The 20526-nt window shown below is 38.1% G+C and overlaps 2 protein-coding genes across 7 annotated transcripts; both read right to left on the reverse strand.

Annotated features, from left to right (window-relative positions):
• Nucleotides 1–1098: 1098 nt before the first annotated feature.
• LOC124389325 lies at nucleotides 1099–9531 on the reverse strand. 6 transcript variants are annotated; one of them, XM_046854691.1, is made up of 12 exons: nucleotides 9454–9531; nucleotides 8922–9065; nucleotides 7129–7257; nucleotides 3892–4861; nucleotides 3391–3479; nucleotides 2699–2809; nucleotides 2511–2612; nucleotides 2019–2123; nucleotides 1682–1758; nucleotides 1497–1556; nucleotides 1350–1418; nucleotides 1099–1136 (listed from the first exon to the last, which is right to left on the reverse strand). In XM_046854691.1, exons 2-11 carry the CDS (start codon nucleotides 9054–9056, stop codon nucleotides 1364–1366), a joined length of 1833 nt encoding a protein of 610 aa, XP_046710647.1. In that variant the 5' UTR covers nucleotides 9057–9065; nucleotides 9454–9531; the 3' UTR covers nucleotides 1099–1136; nucleotides 1350–1363. The 6 variants fall into 6 exon arrangements, 4 of the variants coding, with proteins under 4 accessions (XP_046710647.1, XP_046710649.1, XP_046710648.1 ...); XR_006926562.1 differs by having other exon boundaries at nucleotides 1103–1136; nucleotides 1290–1418; XR_006926563.1 differs by having other exon boundaries at nucleotides 1111–1136; nucleotides 1230–1418.
• A 5044-nt stretch (nucleotides 9532–14575) lies between these two features.
• Nucleotides 14576–19539, reverse strand: LOC124389369 (olfactory receptor 14I1). The gene is made up of 3 exons (XM_046854746.1): nucleotides 18511–19539; nucleotides 14742–15257; nucleotides 14576–14581 (listed from the first exon to the last, which is right to left on the reverse strand). Exons 1-3 carry the CDS (start codon nucleotides 19537–19539, stop codon nucleotides 14576–14578), a joined length of 1551 nt encoding a protein of 516 aa, XP_046710702.1.
• Nucleotides 19540–20526: the final 987 nt, after the last annotated feature.

The following is a 20526-nucleotide window of genomic DNA, read 5'->3' on the forward strand; positions in this document are numbered from 1 at the left end:
TATAGTTCTTTTTCCAGACTAAATCATCAGAAACGATTATATTTAATGATTTGACACTTCCAGGAACATGTCAGTGGGATTTGGATATGGTTTGAATGTCCTGCAGTCTTTAAATCTCAGGGCTGTTTAATATTTAAAAGATCTTTGTGTTTGGCATCTTGAACAACTGGAATACAGGACGTGTCAGCTGAAATTCTTCCTGAAGGTCAGTCTTCTGTGTTTTACATTGAATATAACCCACAATGTGTTGTGGGAAAAAGGTTAGATCAGGTTTTTTTTTTTTTTTTTTTTTTTATAGGAATAAATCTAATTGTGTTTTTAATAGAAATGTTTAACACATTTGTATAATATTCTTGTTAAATCCATGACATGATGAGGATACTGTAAAAGCTGAGGTGTAATGAGATGCTGGAATCAGATTGAAACTCAGAGTAGGTCTGGCATGTACTGGATTAATTTTTTATTAGTATTTTTTCATCCTTCTGCTATCTTTCAGAAACACTTAGGACGAAGGCACGAAAGGGAAAAATAAACCACAGATGTAGAAATACCAGCTCTGCCAGCATACTGAATCAGAATCAGCTACATCATAAGTTTAGCTGGTTCTGTTTCACTACCTTTTAGTTTACATTTAAATGCATGAAAACTAGCTCAAAAAAGATAATTTTATGCATTCTGCAGGGGTCTCGATCCAGAAAATCACAATGCCACCTTATACAGTTTGATTGCGATCTGAAAGCCTGCAATGTTTTATGGTTCAGAGACAGTGACATTGAGTAAAAGACAGGAAGTGGCGCTGGAGGTAGCAGAGCTGAAGATGTTGAGGTTTTCGTTGGAAGTGACGACGATGGACAGTTTATTAGAGGGACAGCGCATGTAGGACGTTTTGGAGACAAGGTGAGGGAGGCGAGATTGAGATGGTTTGGACATGTACAGAGGAGGGACATGGTGTATATTAGTAGGAGAATGCTGAGGATGGAGCCACCAGGAAGGAGAAAAAGAGGAAGACCAAGAAGGAGGTTTATGGATGTGGTGAGGGAAGACATGCAGGTAGTTGGGTTGAAAGAGGCAGATGTAGAGCACAGGGGGGTGTGGAGATGGATGCTGATCGCTGTGGTGACCCCTAATGGGAGAAGCTGAAAGAAGAAGAAGAAGATAGCATAAGGTTCAAAATCATGCAGACTCTGCAGTTTTAATAAAATATACAGTATACTATTTTAATTTAGTACTTAGTAGATTGGCGTTAAAGGCTCTAGGATTTCCAGACCATATTTATGTAATGTAGTTACATTGTTCAGTTTGTCATTAGAATGTAATAGATTTGAAGTAAACAATTGAGGTGAAGTCACCCTAGACTTTATATTTAGCCCAGGGACTGAGGAGATCTGAACTGGTCTGTAGTCCTCCTCATTACTCTCCTGCAGGGGAAAGGAAGGAAGTGTTAAATAATCTCTCAGTTTCTGAAGAACAAGTGATTGTTTAATAGACCTACTCACACTGGTTTACGTTTCTGAGAAAGGCTTGGTGCCTTCCTGCATCGAGTCGGCTGCAGGACCCTACAGGGAGGGGAAAAGTGAATGTAGTTTTTTACAAAGTGAAACCTTAATGTTTAAACCTTGCTTAACACAAGACAATTGTGTAGGTTATTAAGTGTGCTGTATAATTTGCTGTCTGTGTTCACCTCTGTTTTAGGTAGCCCTTGGAATTCTGGGTAACAGACGGCTGGCATGGTGTATTTTGTTCACTCTCTGCTTTTTCCTGTGGCATAAATGCAAGTTTGTATTTGTAATCTGTGCGTAGTTTGTACATTGTGTGTCAAGTCAAGAAGCTTTTACTGTCATTTCAACCATATATTGCTGACGTGGTACACAGTAAAATGAAACGACGTTCCTCCAGAACCCTGGTGCTCCATAAAACAGCATAAAGCTACATAACAGAAAACACAGGGCTAAGGACTAGTAAGTGTCCTCGCCACATAAAGTGTGTGTGTGTGTGTGTGTGTGTGCGTGCATGTGTACCTTTTTCTCACTGTGTCTCTTTCGGTCCTGTTGCAGTAACGCTATTCTGTCTCTCACAGGCCACACAAAAAGGATCTCATGCATTTCACACACAGCAGTGTGCAGCTATAGAAACACACAGACATTTAATAGCATGTAAAACGTGGTGGAATCACTGACTTACGTTTTTTATTTAAAAAAATCCATTTGCAACAAAATCACACAATTTGCGTTTCATTTTATGAGGTTAATATTGATGCTTCTGCTAGAGATGATGTATGCAGGTGGTGCAGCTGTGGCAGCAGTGAAAGGAGAACTCATTCTTTGCTGTGTGAGATACCTGTCTGTGATGGAGTGCTTTGTTATAACGAGTTTCTGTATATTATTAATAATATATATATATCATAATTATGGTATTAAGAGGTGGATTGATTTGAGTAGAACACCACTATGAGAGCCTAGGTTTAACTTTCATTTAAATAAATTTTTTCGCTTCTAAGAAACATGTGTAACCTGTGCTCTGACTCTCTTCTGCAGTTTGAGATCCTGCATAGTGAAGGAAGCTCTCCTCTTGTGCGTATCTGCCTGAAAATAGCGAATGACCTCCCTGGAGTCCTGCGTCACACACATACACACAAGCAAATCATATACAGGTATAAACCTATGTGATTGTGTGCATTTACTATATAGTGTGTGTCTACCTGTATGGTTTTCTTCAGGTGTTTAATTTTCTCTGTTTGTAGAAGTCTGCGTGTGAGGAAAGCTCGGGCTGCAGCAGTTAGACGACAGGCTGCCTTCTGCTGTTTCTGCAACTGAAACGTAAAACGTTTGGTAAATTATTTTATGTTATCAGAAATGTGATACTTTTATCTATGCTATCTTATCAACAGCCACATTTCGTAACATGAACATATACATTACTTCTCTGTAATCTAGCAATACGCATAGGTAGAAGATGGATGTTATTGTTCAGGATAAACTCATAAGGATAGATTTATTCATAAAAGATTTTGATTCTCTATTCTCTATTTATTTCTGAAAAAGCTGCTTTGCAACAATGTGCAGTGTTAAAAGCGCTATACCATTAACATTCAATTGTATTAAAAATGTTAGGTAAAATGTCTTCCTATTTTTTTGTACTGACATTACTGTCCTTTAGCTGTACAGTGGAGCCTCTATCTAATTCTGCACAAATCAGATCAGATTGACAGTACACATACTGGAAAACCAGTGTTACTGACAGTACCCTGTACGTTCATGAATTTAAAAGATCCTCCATGTTCAATATTCAGTAACTCTTGCTTGTCCTGTGCTCCTCTGTCTCATTGATTGATTTTGTAATGGGCGTGTTTTTTAAAGTATAAGTTGTCTATTAAAAACCTATAGATGGGACCTGTTGTTGCTGTGTCCCTTGTTCCTGTGTTGTGGCTTTGGCTGAGATTTTCAGTCGCTCACATGGACTTTCTAATACCTGGACATCACCTGTAACAGAGGACAGGATAGAGAAATGTATTGCATTCAGTACATGGCATGACCTTATTAAAATATCTGTAATCAATGACAGTTTTTAATTGTAAAAGAGAAACCTACACTTACTGTTCACATTTTAAATGCTCTGCTAATTTATGCTATGCTAAATTTTATTGTACTTTCAGAAATTTCAGTTTAATCCTTTCAGACCAGGATTAAACTTGGGACTTCTGGATCTGTATGGATGAAAACTACCCACTGCACCACTATGCCTCTGGTGTGAAAACATCCTGGAAGTTATTACAAAAAACTTCCACTATGTGTTGCATGTTAAAGAGAAAGTCCTGGCAAATTTGGTGTAAATCAGTGCAAGTCTATGAGATGTTTTATACTCCTGTTTGTGTTTGATCGAATTCTCACTAACCTTCTGTTTTATCCTGGAGAATATCAGCTGTAGCCACATGCTCCTGGTTTATTCTGTGCTTTAACTGTCTTACCAGCTCCATCCTGCATCTAATGAAGGTCTCTGACTCCTCTGAGCCTGAGCTAAGCAGTGACCTGAGCAGTGTTGGTGATGGACTTTCCACATCGTAGGACTGATTGAGTGGAGCTGGAGGGAAGCGTTGATGAGTTCCACAGTGGTTATGTTGGGTTTCCATTTTTTTAAGGATTTCTGGCTGGGCTGTATTAAGCATGTCGATTGGTCTGCTCAACGTTAAGCTACTGAGAGTAAAAGAAGTGGATAAATTATTGCCTGTTTTTGTTAATCCAGTGCCGCTGCAGTTGCACTCCATACCAGAAGATGCTGGTATAGTTGGCTGTTCTACAGAAACTTTTGCTCCTCGATTAGAGCTTTGAACTGGTTCATTAAAGCTATAAGGATGACCTTCTGACTCAATAATGGGAACAGAGATTTTGGATGAATAGTGTCTTGGTGGACTTGGTAACTGTGCATAAGACTCCATTATACTTGCACATTTAGTAAGTCCATTCAGTAATGAGTGAGGTGACCTCAGATCAACATCAGCACTGCATATCAGGCTGTTACTACACTCCCTCACTGGTAGATGCTCTAGCGTTCTGCAGCTTCCATTCTCCATATTAAAGGCAGGCTTTTTACTTTCCTTTTTCTTGCCACTTTGCATCTCTGCATGCCTTAAATCCCTAATTCCCATTCGAATCTCTCCAGTACGGCCTGGCTGAATCTCCCCCTCTTCTTTTTCCTCATTTTGTTTTCTCACTCTCTTAATGTGGCTGTTCAGGATTCGCAGGGTCTCTTTCCGCTGTGCAGTACGGTTTAAGAGGAAGCTTGTATTCGTCTGCTCATCTGTTTGTGTTCTTTTAGTACATAGAGCATCTGGAGCCTGATTATCTTCATCCTGTTCCTTTTGCAACTGCAAAGAAAAGAAATCTATATTGGTTATGAAATACAACTCTCAATGTATACTCTGTGCAGTAGGTGGCATTGAAGAATTTTTCCCTCAAAATACTCAGGTTTGTTACTTTTATTTCAACTTATGGTTGGCGAACAGACTATGAGCCAGTTCAAGTAAAGTGATTTCATTATAATTCAGGTGAAGAACATGTATAAGGAAAGTGGATCAGAAATGCTGTCCTTTATGTGTGGCAGCAGAACAAGTGGTAAGACTTTGCACAACTCTTCCTTTTATGCAGAATATAGTTAAGTGCAGAAGCCTGTAGGTGACAACCTGTAGGACTAGTTAAGAAGTTGATTTACTTACTTATCATTTGGATATGTTGCTTTACCAGGTGATAAATGTAAACTGAAACACTGCTTGTCATAGAAAATGAATATGCACACACACACACACTGCATTTTGTAGACTGTTTGTGTAAAAGCATTATCATAACCACCTCTTCTAGAATTAGTTGCTCTGTTGCACTTTACATTGAGACCAGAAAACCAGTCACATTTCACTGTACTATCCATGAGTTACTTAAATCAGAACAGGATCTAGCTGAGATTCCATTGATTTTGATAGCAGTCCAGGATAACTATGTTTGTATAGTCTTGTTTTCATTGACGTAAGCGCTTGGCAGCCATTACTCTGATTGTGATAAAAACAATAAAAAGATGCCTTTACTTGTCAAATGTACATTACAACACAGTGAAACTTTTTCTTTGCATATCCCAGCTTATTAGGAAGCAGAGGTCAGAGTTCAGGATCAGCCATGATGCAGCACCCCTGAGGCGGAGAGGGTTATGGGCCTTTCTCAAGGGCCCAATGGTGGCAGCTTGGCAGTAGTGGGGCATGACCCCTGACTGTCTCAACAGTAACCCAGAGTCTTAGCCATTTAGCTGCCACTTCCCAATAAGCACACATTGGTTGTCAGTGAGGATTCTCAAAGCTAATTTGCATTTTTCTTTTTAAAAATCCAAATACAAACAGATTCACTATGCTATTTTATGATGATGAGTTCAGTATTTAGCCTTATTAACTATGTGTGGTGGAGGTGGGAGCTTAGTGGTTAAAGCATTGGGCTTTGGATCAGAAGATCACAGGTTCAAATCCCACCACCACCAAGCTGCCACTGCTGGGCCTTTGAGCAAAGCCCTAAAACCATCCCCTGCTCAGTTGTAAGTCGCTCTGGATAAGGGCATCTGCCAAATGCCGCAAATGTAATGTAAGGCATTGAATTGGAAATTGAATTGGAAAGTCACAAGTTCAAATCCTGGTACCACCAAGCTGCCACTGATTGAGCAAGGCGCTTAACCCACACAGGCGGTTCATGCTCGAAAACCCTCCAATGTGGCTGAATTACAACAATTCTGCATAGATGAGTGACGAAAATTCCTCCACAGTGCTGTAACAGACTTATTGCAAGTTATCACAAACGCTTGATTGCAGTTGTTGCTGCTAAGGGTGGCCCAACCAGTTATTAGGTTCAGGGGACAAACACTTTTTCACACAGGGCCATGTAGTTTTGGATTTGGTTTTCTCTCAATAATAAAAACCTTCATTTAAAAACTGCATGTTGTGTTCACTTGTGTTATCTTTTACTAACATTTAAATTAGTTTAATGATCTGAAACATTAAAGTGTGACAAACATGCAAAAAAATTTGAAATCAGGAAGGGGGCAAACACTTTTTCACACCACTGTATGTTCTAACATCATAGTAGGTTTTCTGTATGCTACTCCAGATAACGACGATCGTCAAAATCCTCCAAAGCTGCAAACTTATGTGCAACTTGTGTGTTTTATTGCTGAACCTCTTTTCCATTGAGCTCAAATTCTCTGGATCTGTGAATGTTTTTTGTCAAAGGCAAATTATTTACAATTGTTGCAACTCTGTTTTATTTGTCCCTTATGAGTTGTACAAGTTAAGTGGAGTGCTCCTCCTGTGCATTTCTTTTTAACATTGTGCACAGCATACAGTGCCATGAAAACTAAACAAAAAAATAGACTTTTACTGACCCCTAATCTTAAACCTTCTTCTCTTTAAGGATGACTTCATGCTCATACTTTAAGAGAACTCACCAAGAAAATTCACCAGAAAAATAGATTATTCCTGACCAAATGAGGGCGCTATGTAGAAGGACAATAAATATAAAATGGATGATGAAGTCTTCCTGCACATGGCTCATTAATTGGCAATCCCCATTTCTTATACTCACTATTTAGGAATAGTGTTTTTACCTGTATGTGTTTGATGACCTCCTGCACTCGATCATGCAGAGACCCGAGTCTCAGTGTGTGTCTCTCACACTCTCTCTGCACTGCTTTCTGCCTCTGTTCAGACATCTCAACACGCTGCTCTTCACTGAGCTACACACAAACATACACACAAATATAATAATGTGACAATCCTAATTATACCTTTAAATCTCACTTTAAGAAAGCAGATTATAGAACTCCACTATAAATACATAATGGTCTAAAAAAATAATAAATAAATAAAAGCTTAGCAGTGTCTCAGATGATTTATTTATACATTTATATTCTGCTTTTGCCTTTCGATTCGAATCAGGTTTATTTGTATAGTGCTTTTAACAATTAACATTGTCTCAAAGCAGCTTTACAGACATTAAGAGGTTATAACATTTTATTTATGTTAGTGCCTTTAAGTGCCTAAAAATCTATTCCTAATGAGTAAGAAAGTGGCAATGATGAACTCCCTGATGAGGAAGAAACCTTGAGAGGAACCAGACTCAAAGGGAACCCATCCTTATCTGTGAAAGACTGTAGAAAGAACATTACTCGTAATCTTATACTCCAGTACTCATGTTAGTTCTCTCTCTCCAGTGTTCTGTATTGTTTAAAGACTATAATCACACTCTTGATGTCACCCAAATGAGGATGGGTTCCCCTTTTGAGTCTGGTTCCTCTCAAGGTTTCTTCCTCATAACATCTAAGGGAGTTTTTTCTTGCAGCATTCGCCACGGCTGCTCATCAGGGATAAACACACACCATTCACCTTGACTGTTAAACTCTGTAACGCTGCTTTGAGACAATGTCTGTTGTGAAAAGCGCTATAGAAATAAACTTGACTTGACTTATCTGGGTGGCACTGAATGTCCATTCATTATAGTTTTATCATTGTTTGAAAGTGTAACTACTTTATAGGTGGTCTCTTTTTCTTTTTCTTTTGTATTTATACACTGTGATGTATATTCTTGTGACGAGGATGGACAAGATTAAAAATGAGTTTATTAGAGGGACAGCGCATGTAGGACGTTATGAGAGACAAGGTTAGGGAGGCGAGATTGAGATGGTTTGGACATGTGCAGAGGAGGGACATGAGTTATATTGGTAAAAGAATGCTGAGGATGGAGCCACCAGGAAGGAGGAAAAGAGGAAGACCAAGGAGGAGGTTTATGGATGTGGTGAGGGAAGACATGCAGGTAGTTGGTGTGAAAGAGGCAGATGTAGAGGACAGGGGGGTATGGAGACGGATGATCTGCTGTGGCGACTCCTGATGGGAGCAGCCGAAAGAAGAAGTAGTATATTCTTCTTATTATTATGTCTCTACTTTTTTATATATTTGCACGTTTTTTCTTTGCTGCTGTAAAACAGACATTTAGGTGTATCTTATATTATCTTATCGTTGAGGTGTACTGTTTAGTGATGCAAAACTGTAATGCAAATTTTAGTGCTTAGACTTTTTATATTATTTACAGTCCAATATTATAGACTGTATATTATTCTGATCCACAAATATTCATGGTTAATAGTAAATAAGCTATAAAAATAATTTATTGTCTGAAAACACAATTGGGTTTTATAATGTGTTAAAAATACAAAAGGGAGTGTTATTAGATGGTTAATGGGATATTTTGTCATTCGAGATCATATGATTCGTGCATTCGATTATCCGTTACAAAATATTTATAATAATAAAAATAAAAAGAACAACAAAAACAAGAAGAAGAACTATAAGCTAAAGAAGAAGACGATGAAGAGGATGCAGAAGAACACCAGTTTAGTTTTACCCTGGGCAGAAGCGCGTGCCTGCCGTGGAAGCGGAAAGAGGATTGCGCCCCCGTGTGGCCGTGCCGTGCGCTGCATCCACTCTCCGCGTGCACGCGCGACAGAGTCTTCACACAAAACTCCTCATAGCTCTCCATCAGTTCTTACTGTAAAGTAAAATAACCACACGATCACATTTCCTCAGACTGCGTTATTTATGTTTTTATTATAATTAGTATCACTGGTAAGTTAATCGGTGAGTAAATTCAGCACAGAATCGCCTTGCTGTTAGAATAAATAAAATAAAAAAACCTGCTTAGTTTGTTAAACTTAAAATAAATTAAATGACGTGACCTGAAAATGTTTAATCATTTTGTATATTTTAAGGTATTTTTTTTCTCGCTAGCTCAATAACAATAACATAAAGTCCCTTCATTTTCGTGATATCTAACATTCATTATACTTCTTTTTAAGTTTTTATTGTATTATTATTACAGCCAGATATAGTAATATATATACATATGATATATAAAATATATAAATATAATTTCCTACCGGATAAATAGGTTATTTATTGTTGTTGTTGTTTATATGCCGATATGCAGCCTCCCGGCGCCTCACACTTCCGGAAACTAACTCTGTTGCTTAGAAACCGACAAAGCCCCGCCCACATGCTTGTGTCATTTTGGACGCGACCAAAAATAACTGAAAACAAATCAGTTTTATTAATTACGCTATCAATTACGATAATGAAAATTTATTTTAATATATTGGGCTAAATTGCGTCTTGGATTGTTTTAGTTTGTGTGTTTTTACAGAGATAAATAGTTTCTAAAGTATGAATTTATAAGTTTAGTAAGTTATCCTGATGAGTGAGCCAGTGCTGACTGTGGCAAGGAAAACACTCTGAGGAAGAAACCTTGAGAGGAACCAGATTCAAAAAAGGAAACCCATCCTCATCTGGGTGGTACCCCATTGTCCATTTATTACAGTTCCATCATTGTTGACGTGTGCTACTCAGTAATAGATGCTTAAATGCAGAACTATCCATGAAACGTGTTCCTAAGCCATTATAGTAGACTGTTTATATTAATTACAGATCATATCTATCCTTAAAGTACTTGAGGTGCTCAGGAACTTTATGGATCTTCATGTTGTTGATGTGGAACCATCCTCAGCTGCACAGATTGTGTCTCCAACTGAGAAGAAAAGGACAGGATCATTGTCCCCTGGTACCTTAAGAGCATGTTTGACTCGACAGAGAGAGAGAGAGAAATGAAGATTAGATTATCTATATATCTATTATATATTAGATTAGATAAAGTATCCTTATGTTTAATAAAAGTTAAATACACTGTACAGCAGGGGTGTCCAATCTTTTTAACAAAGGGCAGGTATGGATGCAGGTTTTCATTCCAATCAAGGGCCACAACTGATACAAATGAAAATCATTAGATTTAAACAGGTAGAATTTGTGTGGATTTGCTTGTTTGTAATGAAAACCTGCTTCCACACCCACCCTTTGTGGAAAAGATTAGACACCCCCTGCTGTGAAGTGTGATCAGATTGTGACTTCGGCTTGACTAGCTATGGCAGCATTACTAAATAGGAGAGCCAGAAAGTAATGAGGACATTAGGGATCTCTGGGGTAAAAGATAGGGGGCCACACCACCATCAACAAACCTGCAAGACATCCGATTTCACCAAATCATGCTCAGTTGCATTTCATTTACCTGTAAACTCACTGGACGAGACTTATTTCCCTGCCTTTATTCCTTTTTTTGTCTTTTATATCACTTAAATATCTTAATCACTTAAATATCTTGAATATTTGACTGTTTTGGTCCTGATATTTGACTAGTCTTGCTTACTTACAGTATAAGCAGATCATGAACAGAAGTCTCAGTGACCCCCAGCACTCACGGTGCTGACCTGTACAAACTGCAAGCCGGTGTATCTCTGCTGTGTTTCAGCTACAGACACCAAATGATACAGTATAAATGCAAAGATCGTATGCTAAAATTAGACATTAAGAAGACACTGAACCAGTATTTTTTATTAAAATACCTATTTCAACATCATTATTCTTGCAGGTCTTGCTCTATTCTCATTGTAAACCCAAATAAAAAAAACAGGAAAAACCTCATTAAACACAGAAAGATGCTTTTCACAGCTTTTCTGACACACAAATTAAAATTGCTTGAAGGACATCTGATCATGTGGAGGTATTCTTTGCAGAGATGATAGCAATTTTGTTATCTAATTGGTGGGTGGAGGACCCTTGACATTTGAGCATGGTTAACTGCCCGGACTCATTTTCGATTGTATTGAGACACCTGACTTTTCCAGACATACAGTGAGGAAAATAAGTATTTGAACACCCTGCTATTTTGCAAGTTCTCCCACTTAGAAATCATGGAGGGGTCTGAAATTGTCATTGTAGGTGCATGTCCACTGTGAGAGACATAATCTAAAAAAAAATATCCAGAAATCACAATGTATGATTTTGTAACTATTTATTTGTATGATACAGCTGCAAATAAGTATTTGAACACCTGAGAAAGTCAATGTTAATATTTGGTATAATAGCCTTTGTTTGCAATTACAGAGGTCAAACGTTTCCTGTAGTTTTTCACCAGGTTTGCACACACTGCAGGAGGGATTTTGGCCCACTCCTCCACTCAGATCTTCTCTAGATCAGTCAGGTTTCTGGCCTGTCGCTGAGAAACATGGAGTTTGAGCTCCCTCCTAAGATTCTCTATTGGGTTTAGGTCTGGAGACTGGCTAGGCCACGCCAGAACCTTGATATGCTTCTTACAGAGCCACTCCTTGGTTATCCTGGCTGTGTGCTTCGGGTCATTGTCATGTTGGAAGACCCAGACTCGACCCATCTTCAATGCTCTAACTGAGGGAAGGGGGTTGTTCCCCAAAATCTCGCAATACATGGCCCCGGTCATCTTCTCCTTAATACAGTGCAGTCGCCCTGTCCCATGTGCAGAAAAACACCCCAAAGCATGATGCTATTTTGGTCTCATCTGACCAAATGACTTTCTCCCATGACTCCTCTGGATCATCCAAATGGTCATTGGCAAACTTAAGACGTGCCTGGACATGTGCTGGTTTAAGCTTCTGTGCCATGCATGATTTCAAACCATGACGTCTTATGACGTGTATTACCAACAGTAACCTTGGAAACGGTGGTCCCAGCTCTTTTCAGGTCATTGACCAGCTCCTCCCGTGTAGTTCTGGGTTGATTTCTCACCTTCCTTAGGATCATTGAGACCCCACGAGGTGAGATCCTGCATGGAGCCCCAGTCCGAGAGAGATTGACAGTCATGTTTAACTTCTTCCATTTTCTAATGATTGCTCCAACAGTGGACCTTTTTTCACCAAGCTGCTTGGCAATTTCCCCGTAGCCCTTTCCAGCCTTGTGGAGGTGTACAATTTTGTCTCTAGTGTCTTTGGACAGCTCTTTGGTCTTGGCCATGTTAGTAGTTGGATTCTTACTGATTGTATGGGGTGGACAGGTGTCTTTATGCAGCTAACGACCTCAAACAGGTGCATCTAATTTAGGATAACAAATGTAGTGGAGGTGGACATTTTAAAGGCAGACTATCAGGTCTTTGAGGGTCAGAATTCTAGCTGATAGACAGGTGTTCAAATACTTATTTGCAGCTGTATCATACAAATAAATAGTTTAAAAATCATATATTGTGATTTCTGGATTTTTTTTTAGATTATGTCTCTCACAGTGGACATGCACCTACGATGACAATTTCAGACCCCTCCATGATTTCTAAGTGGGAGAACTTGCAAAATAGCAGGGTGTTCAAATACTTATTTTCCTCACTGTAGGTTCTGAAAACTGAGAAGCAGGAGCATGTCCTTTACCACCAGACTCTGATGAAGAAATATATTTTTTTTTAGTGTTGCAGGAAACCTCTGGCTAAAATATCAATCTTGAGGTTCATGGGGTTTTTGTTAAAATTTGTAGTCTGCTCTTTGCATTAAAAAGGCAATACAAGAGTACAGGATTTTTAAAAGCATGGCTAATTATGTTCCCAGAACAAACCCATGCTCACCAATACACTTGAGGGCATAAAGCACTGCTATAAGGCTTAAGCTAATTATGTAAGTTAGCCATAGTGCTTCGTGGTATTTTGTTTACATCCTGCTTTTACACTCATAGTCATTATTTTTATTTCTATCTAGTCAGTTTAATTAGGGAGAATGGATACAGAAAGAAGAACTATGGATTCCTTTCTTTCATTTCTGAAGTTCTGCATATGTCTGTGCTGAATCATTCACCTTCATTCTCTCTAATTAGTCATGCTATTCTTACTAGTTAAATGCACCATATGAGAAATAGAGTGGAGGGCATTTTTTAATTCCATTTTCTCTGCCAGAAGGAAATAAAGCAGAAAAGTTGGCGCTGAGCTCATTGAAATCAGTCGCAAATGAACAGCAGCTCAAGGTGGAAAAGAGAGATTAGTACGAAATTCTGAAAGAAAGCAGGTTCAGGTTTTTTTTTTTGTGGAGTTTGGATGGATGGATGGATGGATGGATGGATGGATGGATGGATGGATGGATGGAGTTTAGCATCTACCAGAAGTGCAAATGGAACTGCAGACCCTGTTGAACAACTACAAGTAAATAGTTATGAGTCTATGGCAGTGAAAATGTGCAGACACTGTTAAAATATGAAATGAATGTGGTATTTTCAATAACCTTAATAAATGTGATGCTTTAATATAAGGCATGTTTATAATGCAGTGTGATGTTTGTATATGCCAGACATCTCTCCAGACATCTGTTAAACATTAAAACTGATGTATGTACAACTGTACATTTACTTTACTTGGCAGATGTGCTTATCCAGAGCAGCTTGCAATTATCTAATTTATAAAGCTGAGCAGTTGAAGGTTAAGGGCTTTGCTGAACCTGTTGATCAAAAGTCCAATGTCTTAACCACTGAGCTACCTCAACATCTTCAACATCCTCAACATCTTCATCTACCTCCAGCTCCACCTCCTGTCTTTTACTCAATGCCACTGTCTCTAAACCATACAACATCTCAGGCCTCACCACAGTCCTATAAACTTTCCCTTTCACTCTCACAGATACTCTTCTATCACAAATCACTCCTGCTATCACTCTTCTCCACCCACTCCACCCTGCCTTCACTCTTTTTTTCACTTCTCAAAAAACACTTCTTTTTGCAACTTCTCCATACTCCAAAATTAACATTTTATTTATTTTCTCTTTTAAAGTGTCAAATATAAAATAATAATTACCATAAGAGACAAATCTAATATAATGCACTTAATTTATACATTTTTACTTTATTGTTAATATATGACAGGTTTTGTTTTACCAAAAGAAAAATGCAGTGTTATTGATCATTTCATAGGCCATTTTTTAGGTAATAAGCTTTACCATTTAACTACAGATGCCATAGTCATTTTGATGCTTTTTTCTCAGGTCAGAAACTAGTTTAATCAGGTCCGAGAGTCTGCCACGAGGAGGACTGAAACCCAAATGCAGAGACTCACTCATAAAACGGAAGTTTCCCTTTATTGAAACTATAAGACAAATAAAAAGCAAAAATAAAAATCTATAATTAAGGTTTACCCAAATAATCTAAAGGCAGAGTAGGTAATAAAACAATCATTTAAAATTATCTCTAAACAGAAAACGAAATACACTAACAGGAAAAACTCGGGCACACCAAACAAAAATTAAGAATACTACTAAAGGAAAAACTCAAAACAGTAACAGCACCAAACAAAGCAAGGAAACAAAACTGAATTACAAACACTGCTAAACAGTAAGACTAAATAAACCAGGGGAAACTCGAGAACAGGGTACACAGGAAAATACAACAAGGGGTTAGAGACTCGGGAAACCAAAATAAACTCAAAAAATGGCCCAGTGGCGGCAGTAGGGAGTAGGGGCCCAGTGGTGGCAATAGGGAGTAGGGGCCCAGTGGCGGCTGTAGGGAGTAGGGGCCCAGTGGCGGCTGTAGGGAGTAGGGGCCCAGTGGCGGCTGTAGGGAGTAGGGGCCCAGTGGCGGCAATTGGGAGTAGCGGCCCAGTGGCGGCAGTAGGGAGTATGGGCCCAGTGGCGGCAATTGGGAGTAGGGGCCCAGTGGTGGCTGTAGGGAGTAGGGGCCCAGTGGTGGCAATTGGGAGTAGGGGCCCAGTGGTGGCAGTAGGGAGTATGGGCCCAGTGGTGGCAATTGGGAGTAGGGGCCCAGTGGTGGCTGTAGGGAGTAGGGGCCCAGTGGTGGCAATTGGGAGTAGGGGCCCAGTGGTGGCATCTTGTGGCCAAGACACAAACTGGCCCAAAATGACCAGACCCTGATTTGGGTGTAAAAGATAAAGAAAACCATCACAAAATTCCACAAAATAAAGCAAAAACTTTACACACCAACACTGATGCAAAAATTCACACACAGTTCAGTAAACATATGGTTGACTGAGTTTGATGCTTGTGCTACTGTAGATGAGTCAGAGAGAAGTCATCAGGTACATCGGGGGAATAAGCACATGTAGAGCACACTGCGCTCTCAGGAGAGTTCAGCAAGTACATTGCTTTGAGGTTCTGAATGTATGATTGATTTCTTATGGATTTCTAAGTTTTTGCCCAATTCACATTTTGTAATCATGAGCTGCTTCTAGTGTGACATGTTTTTGCATTATGTGTGTCAGAGCCATCAGAATGCAAAGAAGCACCATGACCAGACACAGATCAACAGTAAGAGAGACAACTATCTTTTATTATACACTTAATAAAATAATATTTTATTGTAATTACTGTATTACCACTGTAAAGAATAACTTTGTGGAAAATGTGTCATTCAACATGCTAGTTTTTATTAGAAAATAATTCAAACATATATGTAAATATTTATATATACACACAGTCTCTGCACACACTTGTAGACAATTATAACTTTCTTGTCTCATTATTACTTTTTAATTGTTACGTTTGCTGTAGCCTCACTTAAAGCATTTCATTGTACAAACTGTCACTGACATCAGTGGCAGCTTGGTGGTGTTGGGATTTGAACTCACAACCTTCTGATCAGAAGTCCAGCACCTTAACCACTATTGCCATTCAAACCTCTAGCAACTCCCACCCCAAACAATCCCACTTCCCAAACCTTCCAATAATGTACATTAGAAGAATTTAGGCAAACCTTTTTATTTTACAAATAACACTAAATATTAACTGCACAAAAAAATTATATAAACATATACCGTACATCACACTTTAATAAAAACAAACAAACATAGAAATAACTTAAATGGAACAAACGAAATTATTTAAAAGCATTTGTATATTGTTAGAATTACAATTATTAGAATTGTTTGTTTCATGAATTATAAGGATAATTAAACACACACACACACACACACACACACACACACACACACACACACACACACACACACACACACACATCCCTGTGTATCTGTAACTGCACTTATTTCTACTATTAATAAATAGTATATCTTATCTTATTATATCTTATTATATTATAAGTAATGCATGGATTTGATGTTTTCTGATTATATCAGAAAGTTGTATCTTGATACAAAGTGAACTTTTTCATGTATTGCATATTAACATTTATATGCAAATGAGTGTGACTCCTGCTTGTGTGGCCTTTTGTGGATACATATAGACACCTTTTTTTTTTTTTTTTAAGAAAAGAATAACACGACAAAATTGTTATACAAACTAATCAATGTTGGGGATCAACATAATTCATAACGGGACATATTGTGAAGTGGAGTTTACACCCTGAAGTGGTTTATTTTCACATTTTTGTGTAATGCCTGACAATATAATATTTATATTGGAAATTATTTATATTAGATGTATTTACTGTATATACATTTATTTGCGATTTATTTGCGATTGAATCTAATCTAATCTGATCCAAAGCACATCAGACCACCTCAACATTAATAGGTGTCCATATGTATCCTGAAAAGGCAAACAGGATTCTACCAGGATTCTCCATTAAATTAATTTATCTAATTCTGTCATTTTCTCTTGCTAAAGGTGTTCATACCTAACATGTATATTTGTATAGTTGATGAACATAAAATACAAGTTAGTTCCTGTCACCTTTCATATCTTCCTTTGATATCTTTCTCCTTCACTCTGTGTCATACACACACACAATTACTCTCATGTCGGAAAGCTTAGAAACTTGATGGGGCACAATGACTTTTACAAACTAAATAAAATGTAAAATCAAGAGTGAAGAGAATGTTTTTTTTTTATATAAACCATTCATTATTAGTTATAAATCATATGGAGTGTCTACTGTATTAACCTGTGAGCTGTTACCACAGAACAATAATGCTTTACACTTGTCACATGAACTTTACAGCACATTGGGGTTTGGGGGCTGCTTACTTGTCTAAAAATGCTACACAGAACACAATAATACCAATCACCATGACCAAGCTAGAAATTACAACAATTTATGAAAAAAATAAGCTGAAAAACAGGGAACATACATATTGAGATACTTATATATATCACGACATACATTAATGACTATGGACATCGACAGCACCATTTAATGCAAAAAAGTTCAAAAATATATTGATTAGTGCAAATACAGTCAAGAATGTAAACCGCCTGCCTAAATCTCACACCCACCCCGAAATTAGCTCTGAAATGACAAAAAAAGCATGTTTTTATAGGTTTTCTGTACATTTAAGGTTAGCAGCATTTGTTTTTTTTTGTTTTTTTTGACTAGCGAGAGAAACAACAACAAGGACCCTCCATGTAACAGTGAGTTAAGATTGAAATAGAAATTCGAAATAAATCAAACTCTATGTATTTATCATTATACCCCACAGAGTCAGACTCAGATTCAGGCAGGAGGTTTAAGTGAAAGCGTAAATGAGCATTTGAATAGGTTCAGATTACAATATGTCCAAATGATGTGTTTAAACAATACACATTTATAGTGTTATTTAATGAAACAGTTCGGCTACAAGTGGTGGAGAGACAATCATGAGTTTGTGACACTTGAGTCATACAGTTTGCACAGCTCTCAGCTAAGATCTGTAAAGCTTTAATGAGTAATATTTTAGCTAAGTAGAGCATTGTGTGTCGCCTGAACTGTTCCATTAATTCACAGAAAGGAATCGCTTTCACAGGAAAGTGAGAGGAATTACATATTCACCATATTTGATTTGTTAATGCGTCACATGAAGAATGAAGATGAACGATGATTCAGAATTCAGCTAAGCAGTTTGAAGTTGAGAGCATTACTCAAAGGTTTAACAGGGTTGCAGTTTTTATTCAGTTTATGCTTCATATTTATTTGGCATATTAGAAAGAAAAAACTTGGATCACTAATGGAAAATGCCCAGAAAAGGCTGCCACAATGTACACAGCACATAAGACTTGGTTGAAGTTTTACAACTTTCAGTGAACACATTAAAACATAGCTGACTGCACAACATATACACACAAAAAGGCTCCTGACAGACATTTTATTGTGTTTACTTAGACAGCTTAACGACAAAATAGCTCTTTAAGCTTCTTGGACCCACAAAGCCGGGCAAGTGCCTGACTCACCTCCTTATTTCTAATACCGTATGCCACTGGGTTGACACATGGTGGCACCAATACCAGCATTATCATGTAGATATGGTTGTCTACATCCCTGCCAAACATAGTGATCAATTTGATAATGCTTGGAAACAACTGAAGCAAAAAGATGGCAAAGTAAAAAAAGATGGTACATCTAGCACGGGCATTGTCCTGTTGGAACGGCTGCTGCACCTGCCGAGCTTCCTGATACATACGCCTATATGAAAAGGAGAAAACGAGAAGGCACAGGAAAAGCACAGATCCGATGAAGATTTTGTTGAACGTCTCAAAATAGTTTGATGGCTCAAGCTGGGCTTGTACAACTTCCGGCTCACACACAAACCCTGCAAGGATGCGACCAAAATTTGCCCTGCTCATCAGCACCAGGGCGGTAGAAGATCCAGCACCTGCTAAAGCCAACAACCAGATGAGAATCATGAAACAGTACAAGCGCATGTTGGTCATGATCCGCAGGTAGTGGATGCCGTGGCACGTGTACACAAAGCGCTCCAAAGCCATTGAGGAGACGGTCAGAAGCGAGCCAAGGATCGCGACCGCAACAGTGAAATATTGCACTATGCATCTGAAACTGAAGATCAGAGTTTCACGCCACAGCAAGCAGTGAAGAGCCGGAAGGCTGATCGTCACCGTCAGCAGCAAATCACTTACAATGAGATTCTTCAAAAGCACATACCGTGGGTTCCAGGAGAGAGCTTCTGAGTGTTCCAGTCCCAGGAGCAGATAAATGTTAACAACCAGTGAAAAGGTGAAGAGCATCAGAATTGTAAATATTGACAGGTTCAGCAAAAACTCATTGTAAATAATGCTCCAAAAGAGACATGATGTCACCTCCGAGCTCCACTGAACTGAAATCTGTGACTCGTTCAAAGATAGAGATGAAAAATTCTTGCAGTCCACTTGTTTCTTCTGTGAAGAATTCATGTTTGTGATATAGCTTGAGTCCAGAGGCTCAACTTTGATGCTGGAAATTGCTTCTTGAGGTTGAAACAACATCTGTTAACGGGAAAGTCCTACGCTGATTATTGAGTGTTCAAGACTGTTTCAGTCTGTTTGACCAAAAAGTGACGCGATCATCTCCTAGCAACAAGTGTCTGCTGTATGTAGAGGGGAGGGCTTAGTTCTTATTCCTATTAATGCCTATTATTCCAATGGCTTTACATTTTACAATTATATTATAAGTGTATGTATCGTTCACATTTAAGTCAGATTAAATTTGATATTTTTCTTGAGTGGGTTATTTTTGTTTGTAATTGAGTTTTTTTCTCCTGCATAGCCTCTTAGTTATGATTAACTCTCATAGCGGGGTACTTTTACAGTGAACAGTGTTTCCTATGGAGCTAAACTGAGTCTAAGTAAAAGAAGATAAAGAGACTGTGAGTATAAGGAGCTCCAAACCTGCATCAGCTCACATCCCATTCCTTCTCTTTCCCACTCTCTCTCTCTCTCTCTCTCTCTCTCTCTCTCTCTCTCTTACACTCGTCTTACCTGCATCTATTCTCATCTCATTCCACCCCCACTTTCAGCGCATTCCTCTCTCTTTCTCACAGTTGTCACAGTTGTATTTCATTAAAAAAAAAAAAAAAAAAAGGCAACTTGAATGGAGTTTATTTTTTAGAATGCCTATTCTGCCTATTCTGCTGCCTGGGTGATGATGATAATAATAATAATAACAATAATAATAATAATAATAATGATAATAACAATAATAATTTATTTTATATAGTGCCTTTAAAAGTAGCATCTCAAGGCACTTAAGAAAAACATATATACATACATATATACGTATATATATATATATATATATATATATATATATATATATATATATATATATATATATATATAAAAGTAATAATAATAAAATCAATTAGAAAAATAATTATTATTAAGGCAGTTTGTAATGAGGAAATTAACAAGGAGACACAGCGCACTCTCATTTAATGGCAGCTGGTCACAGAATATAAAAAACCATACACAACA

This window comes from Silurus meridionalis, chromosome 7, assembly GCF_014805685.1.
Source record: "Silurus meridionalis isolate SWU-2019-XX chromosome 7, ASM1480568v1, whole genome shotgun sequence".
In the NCBI taxonomy this organism is placed as follows: domain Eukaryota; kingdom Metazoa; phylum Chordata; class Actinopteri; order Siluriformes; family Siluridae; genus Silurus; species Silurus meridionalis.